Source organism: Buceros rhinoceros, unplaced genomic scaffold, assembly GCF_000710305.1.
Source record: "Buceros rhinoceros silvestris isolate BGI_N320 unplaced genomic scaffold, ASM71030v1 scaffold31418, whole genome shotgun sequence".
Taxonomy (NCBI): domain Eukaryota; kingdom Metazoa; phylum Chordata; class Aves; order Bucerotiformes; family Bucerotidae; genus Buceros; species Buceros rhinoceros.
The window spans coordinates 15,597-24,055 of record NW_010425717.1 but is presented as its reverse complement, the minus strand read 5'-3'; the positions used below and the strand labels follow the sequence as shown (position 1 = coordinate 24,055).

Sequence of the window (8,459 nt, the reverse complement as noted above, 5' to 3'; positions counted from 1 at the left end):
TTTCCAATTACCTGCTTGGTCTGAAAAGCTGGAGGGAGAGTTCGGCGTTCAGCGGTAGCAGACTTCACTTTTCAGTGTACTCATCATTCTACCCCCAGAGACTGATTCCCTACCAGCAGGTAATATCTGTTGCCTTTGGCAACCCCTTCAGGCTTTTCAGCTGACAGTGCTGTACCTCCCTTAACGTTAGGGGAGCAAGTGGACCTCCCTGGGATTTTTCTGTAGCTAGCCACTCTGAATCATACTTAATGCCTGCTCCAGTTCTTTATTTTGCCACAGCTTAGCACTGTTTTTCTGCTTTTTCTATTGATTAAGTAATTTCTCTGTTTTGTTTCCAGTTGGAAGGGATACGTGTCGCCACCGCTCAGCGACTTCTCCGGTTGTTACAGATCTGTGCTGGTCTTGTACCAGGAGTTTCTGCCTTGTCCTTTGGCTCACTGATGAGGAACTCTGCTGATGACTAGCTTCTCATTGTGAGAATTCAGCCACGTTCATCTGTTTTTCACTTCAGGCATTCAAGCTGCTGCAGTTGGAATCACACTGGGAAGCATTTTTGCCTTCATGACTGCTCATCCAAAGCTGTTCCTAGTTGCTAATATCTCAAGAAGAGCTTGATTTCTGTTCGGTGGATAACATGTAGGTGCTGGGGGGAAGGCAGTTTGAATTGAGAGTTCCTATCTGTTACTACATCTGAATACCATTTCATGATCAAGTGTGAGTGTCACCCGCTTTGCCAGTGGCAGGAGCTACATGTTTTCTGGAGATGATATCAGAAGAACAGGCTACTATCCCAAATGCCATGTGTCACGGTTGAGTATCTTAGCTTCGGTGTTCCCAGAGTACTAGAGAAGAGGCAGCAGGCTCCTGCTTCCTTTCAGTTGAAATACAGCACCTTGGACTCATGAGAAACCTCGCTGCCAGGTTTTGTCTCCCCACCAAGAGAATAATGGGGAAGGAAGGCTGTCCTGCAGCTTCTAGGTAGACTGCAATTGGCAGCTGATGACCCAGCAGTGTGAGCATCTGCCCAGTGAAGGGCTCAGTATTTCCATACCTGATATCTTACTGGGGAGGAAGGGACTAAAAAAGGTAATCCAAAGCTTTAGCTTTCTTTTAGATCTTGAAAGAAAAAGGCTCTATCTGTCAAGCCCAGGATGACCTTGGCTACCCAGCCTCCAGGGCTCACCAAAGGTGAAGCAACAGAGCAGGCTGGCTACAGCAACTTACGGAAAACATGTCTCTTCCAACCTGGGCACATGCTGCGTATGATTAACTAACAGGTTTGTAGCAGCAGTAGTTCATGCTGCCTTCTACTCCAAGTTAGTAGTGTGTTTTGGAGTTCTAAGTTAATAAAATGTATAATAGTTAATAATTAGTTGTGTGGTTTTTGTTTAGGTATATGGCATGGACTGTAAAACCAACAAACTCTTGCCACAGTTTGCCCTGGCAGGGAGGCTGGGCCTTGCTGGCGGTTTGAACTCCCGGTTAGTTGGTGGGCTGCAGGCACGCTTTCAGCCATGTGGTGGTGGCAGAAGCTTTCCAGAAACAATCCTTTCTGTACCTGGAGTTGAGCTGCCTTCCAGAACGCAGTGTTTTCTGAAATGCTGGGTTGTTTCTTACCCAGAATTGCATGGTGGGTAGAAATGGAGCCTAGCAAGAATGTGTTAAGCTCCCCTCTGGTTTAATTTATTTAATCCCTAATAGTGTGCTTTAATGTTCCTAGGTGCAGAGCTCTAGCTGCGTGTGCCATTTTGCTTAGCTTGTTTCTGACATCTGTCTGTGAACAGGAAAAGGCAGAAAGCAGCACTGCAGGCTCAGGCAGCTGTGAGTGTTGGCAGTCCTTGCGAAGACGGCTCAGCAAGGCACAAAGCCTGTATCCTTGCTCAGAGGACACACAAATCCCAGCTCCAGTTGTATTGTTGCTGTTGAGGGAGGGCTAGGTTGTTTGTCAGCTGGAACAAAAGCTGCTAAACCATTCAGCTGTGTTAGGGTGCCCAAAAGGGCTGGACTCTGGCTAAAACCCAAAGGAGAAAGACATGTGCAAACTCTCGTGGCCATGTAAGAAGGTTTGGAATCTTAATGGGCATGCCCTACTTTCAGCTGTCTTTGTGATGCTGAAGCTGCTAGCCAGGACTTTTCCACCAGAGAGGGGCAATCATGCTGAGAAACAGGTTTCTCTGTTGGTTATGCAGTCTCAGCCTCGCTCTCACTTTGGGTCCCTCAAAATAAATGAGACCATGGTTTAGAATAGACTGGTTTCGATTTGCTGTTCATGTGCAGGTGCAGTCTAGGGGAGGGAAGGAAGGGCTGCGGCATGAAATGAGCCAGTCTTTCGTGTCTCCACAACTGCTGCAAGGTAAGGAGACTCCTCTGTCTCCTAGGTCACTCTCCAGTTACCTCTTATAATCCCTTTGGCCTCGAGTAATTTTGCTGTGCTTTCTTAATTGGTGAAAATGAAGCTTACTTTGGTTCACCCAGAATGTGTTGTAGCAATCCACAAGTGCTACTGCACCTTCACACAAGGGTTTTTTTCCGCTGCTGTTTTCGATGTGGTATTTCTTTCCTTCTGCTACTTTCAAAGAAGAAAGATCTGTTTCTACTTCCTACAGGTGGCCAAATCCCAGCTGGTACAAAATAAAATCTAGTTCCTTAAGAGCACCATCTCACTTCACCTTGGGGCAAATATTTTTGTTACTCGTAGGAAAAAGCCTTTACTAGAACTGGCAGGGGAAGTGGAGCGTATCGAGGAATATGACACTGTGTCTCAGGTCCATCATGTTTTACAATCGAAAGTAGTTGAGACACATCTAAAGCTACAGCTTCAACTATGTAAATACCTCTAGGAACTGTCAGCTATTAGTTTAGACAGGCCATAACGCTGCCCCTACCAGAGAAGACAAGGCAGCTGAGGGTATCTTTCATCTGGATAGAGTAGCCAGGGCTGATGTTTGATAAAGGTCTCATGAAAGCAGTACTTGGATTGAGATCAGAGGCGTGGAAGGCCTGAAGCTGAATTAAAGCTAGTGACTTGGGTTCTGTTGTGTTTAAACATCGTGAAAGAGCTTGCCAAGCTGGCTGAAATCTAAACTAACAAATATTTTGGAGTTACTTGAGTTCTCTTTCCTCTCTCTGCCTCAGTTCCCTGTGGAGATTTGCAAAGAGGAATCTCCCTCTCTGTGGCAAAAGTACTTGTGAGCATTACTGGTTTGGCTCTTTCGGTTTATGGATGTGTTTTCTTTGTCAGCTATGTCAGCGAAATTAGTGTAAAAGCAGTTTAATTAGTAGAGAAGACCTTGCACCACTTGCGCTGATGTAAGCTGCGGTCATGCAGTGCTTTCTTTTGGGTGGAACTGACTGAGGCTGTAATAATGTCTCTTCTGCTATGGTAGGTTGACCCACAGGGTTTGCTTTTAGTCACTTGAAGATCTTATATCCTCAGCCTGCTTGCTGAGGTGCTCACGGAGGTGCTGTGAGAGATTTGAGCACAAATCTGCTTGGTTGGTATTACTTGTTGGGATTATAGCTCTCTGCTAGCCCAGGTCTTCCAAGGGAAGGGGTTTTTTTACTGCCTTTGCCATACCGCACAGTTAAATCAGACCAACTTCTGAGCACGATAAGCCGTGATATGCTCGGTCTATACTAACAGGAGAGAAAGTCTGTGTACTGATATGGTGCCTGTAATAAAAGATCTCGCTGTCCTGGAACAAAGATCAGAGATAAAACCAGCCCTGGGGATTTATCTATTCCTCCAAACCTTGAAACTGGTGGTAGAGGCTTAGATTCAAGGCCAGCTCTAATGTTTGCTTTGGGTACTGGTTAAAACTGGATGTCTCTGCTTGCCAAGACCTGTAGTTTGAAAGGGTTGGCTGGGTTAGGTCAGCAGTGGCACTTGGCAGCTGTGGTCACGCTGTAAGAGCTGCTCTGGTAGCTCTCATCATGATCACTGTCTACAGCAGCAGTGGACAAGAGGAGACTCCTGCTCTGCTGCCTGGAGCTGACCCGCAGAGCTGTGGTACCTGCTCTGGCAAAGCAAAGGAGAAGTTTTCTCCTGCGGGGTTTTTAACTTGCCTTGATTTTTGTAGGAGCAGTGGGCTTTGCTCTGGCCAGATTCCAGCTGCTCTGTCTCTGTTCAGCTGGCCCAGATCCCCTGGCAGTCTCTGCATGCTGAGTGTTCTCCATTTCCCACCATAAGCTGGTGTGCAGTGTGCTGTGGGCTGCTGAACAACTGCCACTTTCCATTCAGTGACCAGCTGTCCTTCACTGGTGGGGAAAAGTGATTTATATGCAAGAGAAAGCAATAGCTGGCACAGCCCAGAGCTGGGAGCCAAAAACGCTGGGCTTGTTTCACCTCTGTGGCTGATGTCTTGCATGACTCTGGGCACGTGTGTTAAAATTCACTGTGCCTTGCTTGCTCTGCCTCTACAGCAGGAGCTGGCTCTGCTGGAGGGGTGCGATGAGGCTGAATTAAATTGCTTTGGGATCACAAATTTGGAATTGGGTGGAAACATTCAGAAGAAATTTGAATTTAACCTAAATTCTGGGGCAGGAGGGTTTGGTGGGACCTGCCTGCTGGGCACCTCCTGAGATCAGCCGTGTTTTTGTGCCGCTTGTTTGCCTGACTCTGCGGCAGGCAGGGAGAGGCTGCTTGAAACTGGGCTGCAATCCCTCTCATAAGGCATTGCGACATGGTTGGGTTTTGTTGTGAGCTGGAACAAAACCCCTCTCTGAAACGCTGAAATTCCCCACGCAATTCAATTATCCTTGAATTGGCCAGTGGGAGAAATCAAAGTCTCTGGATCTCTTCCTCACTGTTAAATATTAATACGGTGCGGCAATGCTAGGCAGGATGGCATCCCCTCGGGTGGGGTCTGTGCAGGAGGGGCTATCTTGGCTGTGAAGAACCGGCATGCAAGAGGAGTTGGGCGCAGGGGACTCGAGTGATGTGACTTGCTCCGACTCCTTGGCAGCTGAGTAGTGCGGGCTCTCGGCCCATGCTGGGCCATGTTTCCCTTGCCACAGGCTCCTTCTGTGGGAGCTGAGACGTGCCGTGATGCTGATGTCCCTCGTCCCCCTCGAGCTTGCTGTGTGACAGGGCATTCTGTGAGGAGCCAGGAAAGGCACCATGCCTGTTCCTCCTCCCCACCACCTCCTTTGCTGGGGGAAGTCGGTGGTGTGTGACAGAGAGCCCATGTTTTACATACGTGCAGGCTGCCTCCCCACCGCCGGCCCAGGTGCAGCTGTGGGCTGAGCACAAGAGCCCCGGGGACTCTGCGTGTCACGGGAGGGAGCACCGAGGTGGGGTGAGGACAAAAACAAAGAGAGAAGCCACCTTCCCTTGGGAAACGTGCCCCTGGTGTGCAGGGGCTGCTCTGTCCTCTGGATCCTACCACTCTCCTGGCACTACAATAAGCTGTGCTGGGGCCAGCTGAAGCAACTGTGCTCTAGAGCGGCCCATGTGCAGGAGTGAGGCAAAGGCATACTGGTGAGCGCTTAGAAAGACCTAAAAAGCTCAGCTAGTGCTAAACACTAAGGCTTGCCCCGTTTTCTGTCAGCATGGAGTATTTTCCTTTACTGTCTTCCCAGGGGAGCCCTCCCTGTGTGCTCACCTGCAGTGACAAGGTGATGGGTCCGTGCTGTGCCTGGGCCTACCTTGTTCCCACCCTGTTGGCTACATTGTCACAGCGCTTGGGTTGGCGAAACCCCTCAGGTGTTTGCTGAGGGTCGTCAGCCCTGGAGGTGCTCTTGCTGTCTGCTTTGGTCAGCCCAAACTCTCCTGAACCTCTGTGCTGGCTGCCTGCCTAGATTTGACGGCAGTGTTGGCATTGCCCCAGCATGAATGTTCTTCCCCCCTGCCCAGTGCTGTTTCCTTTTCTTGCTCTTCCAGAGATGACAGTTGTAAAGCCAGAGCTGTGTTTGACTCAGCTTGGTACGTAACAACCTGTGGCTCATGCTGCAGTGGAGCACCTCTCTTCAAAGCAAGCATTACCTACTTAATCCTTACTTTGCTGTGGGACTGAGGGGTGACTCACTGCTTCATGCTGTTACACCAAGCAGGAGAGGATCAAAGGCACTGGGATAGCACAGTGTTGCTCTGTGCCCACGTACCAGGCACCCATAAAGGCTTGGTCTTGTACACTTGTCTCCAGGGCTCCTTTTTAGCCATGTGGAGGACTGGAAGTTCTGCTAGCTTAGAGGCAGGCTGGAGTTGCCTTCACCTTGCTCCGCAGGGAGTGTTTTTACTACCTGGCGGTCTCTTTTAATCTTTTCCATCCTGTTGCTCCTTCATTAAAACCTGACTTGGCCATCCTGAGCAATTCTCCCTCCTTTTCTCACCTACAGGTCTTTAATGCCTCTGCAGCATCCCTGCTTGGCTGTGCTTGGGCGGTGGGTGTGTGTTTCAGGGTGAAAGGGGCAGAGGGGCTTAGGCACTGTGGAAATAGAGCTGCAGTGGTGGTATGTGTCCCCCTCGGGCTTCATGACCCCCAGTAAGATGCACGCTGGGCTGTCTCAGTGTGGTGGCCCCGAAGAAGTGCAAACAAACTCCAACTGGCCTTGGGCTACCCTGGCACCCATGGTGCCGCTGCGCAAGCTGCTCCTGGGGAAGGGAAGGGTAGTTGCTTGCGTGCAGATGTTGCATAATACTGACCTAGTTCGAACACAAGTTTGCGGGCTGGGAAGTGTTTGCCCAGCCTGCGGGGAAGAGAAAACCCCTCCGGGGCGAGGGCTGCTGCACCGCGTCCTCTGTTCTGTGTCGTGAAGGAGATGAAACGTGAAGCGTGTGCTTTTTCCAAAACTGGCTCTTCCATCTCGCTCAGGTTGCACATGGAGCATCACCTGCGTGAGTCCCCTCGGCTTGTGCATGAGCTGTGGTTTGGCTGAGCTCAGTCACTGCATGGGACTAATACGTAGTGATGGTGTCCTATAAATTATATAGTCGGTATGTTCGCCATCTGCTCTGCTCTGAAAGCTGAGTGTGATTGAGACCTTCCCTGCTTCCCAAAGCTTGGCTTTCTTGCCAAGCCTGAAATGTGTGCGTATCTCCTGTAAGTGGTTCTGATTGAATCAGGTAAAGAGGGAGTTTTTTAAGCAGGCTGCAATGTTCCCTGCACCGAAAGTGAGAGCTGAAACGTAGGCCAGCATCCTATTACAAGGCTATGAGTAAAAAGTGAGTCTGATTTCATGTTAATTAGGTTCTAAAGGGAGAAAATCTTGATTGCAGTGGTCATATCAAAGAATCAAAATAGTAATGCAAAATGCAAAGGAAACCCCAGAGTGATTCATATGAGAAGGGGAAATAAAGATAGAGGAAGAAGGAGTTTGAGGGGGACTGAATTGCTCTGCTGCCCGAAAGCAGAGGGGATTTGAATCAGATTATCCTCATTAGATGTCTCTTTAAAGCATCGTCAAGCCAAATGAATGGTCTGGAGGAGAGCTTGCAGGCATGGTGGCTGTGATTATCACCAGGGATTTACAGTCCTAGTTATCTAGCTTAGAGACAAGATTATTAGGGGGTATAAAGCTGTATCTGCCCTCAGTGTCTCATGTGTGTTCTTAGGTTGGATGATGGGACATGCTGTGTTGCTGCACAGAAGCCTGCCTGCATCCTCTGGTAGTCCAGCCTGCTATGGTGCCGTGGTGCAGCATGAAAGGGGAAAGCCAGAGGTGGCAAAGTGTGAGCCAAGAAGCCGGGTTGCCCAGGAGTTGTTCCCTGGGTGTGGGCAGGCGGGTAACCTTCCTGGTGGACTGTGGCAGAGAGCAGGAGCTCTTCTATAGGTGCTCTCACTGAGATGGGAAATGGGGAAAGGGATCTTGGAGGGGGGATTATGTCCACTTGCCTTAGCAGGACTTTGCACTCCACACGGTGTATCCCTTCCTGTGTCAGCCTATTCTGGTGCAACCCATCCTTCCTCCAGCCAGAGCCTTTGAGGCCCTGAGGGCTCAGAAGTCGTGGGGCTGTTTCAGAGGGAGCACCTGCAAGCTGTGGGGAGGACCACTCCTTCAAAAGGGTATTGATGGGCTTTGTCCATAGGTCCCTTGGAGGACAGCGGGGGGTGGGGGTGGGGAACGGTTGTGTGTGTGAGCATGGTGTAGGGCTGCTTGCAGTCCCTCTCTACCTCCCCAGCCACAGCAGGCTATCACAGTCCCCTTCATCTTCTCCCCCAATCGATCCATCACTCTCCTGTTGCTTCTCTGGGCTTTGTCAGGACAACCAAGGCATCTCAGCCAGGAGAGGAGGGGCACAGGCCAAATCTGCCTGTCAGCTCTCTCCTGCATTGCATCCTGAATGCGCCCTTCAAAACTGATAACATTATTCTGTATTCAAGCCCGTGGAAATTAAACCACTCCGGCCTTTTTACACCAGGGGGGTACCTGAAGGTCTGTCAGAAGCCAGAGAACGGTGTGGAGTTACTGGCAAACACAGCGGTGCCACCACAGACTAATGAGATGCAGCCCAGTGCTTC

At 49.9% G+C, this 8,459-nt stretch overlaps 1 protein-coding gene across 1 annotated transcript in view; it reads left to right on the top strand.

The window, feature by feature from the left end:
• Positions 1-464, top strand: part of CENPM (centromere protein M) — a gene marked incomplete at its 5' end in the record, with an annotated part of 6,160 nt that extends 5,696 nt beyond the window's left edge. Inside the window, one exon of the mRNA XM_010141248.1 lies at positions 339-464. Coding sequence (XP_010139550.1) covers positions 339-464 — 126 coding nt within the window. The remainder of the gene's footprint in view (positions 1-338) is intronic.
• Between the last annotated feature and the right edge of the window lie 7,995 nt (positions 465-8,459).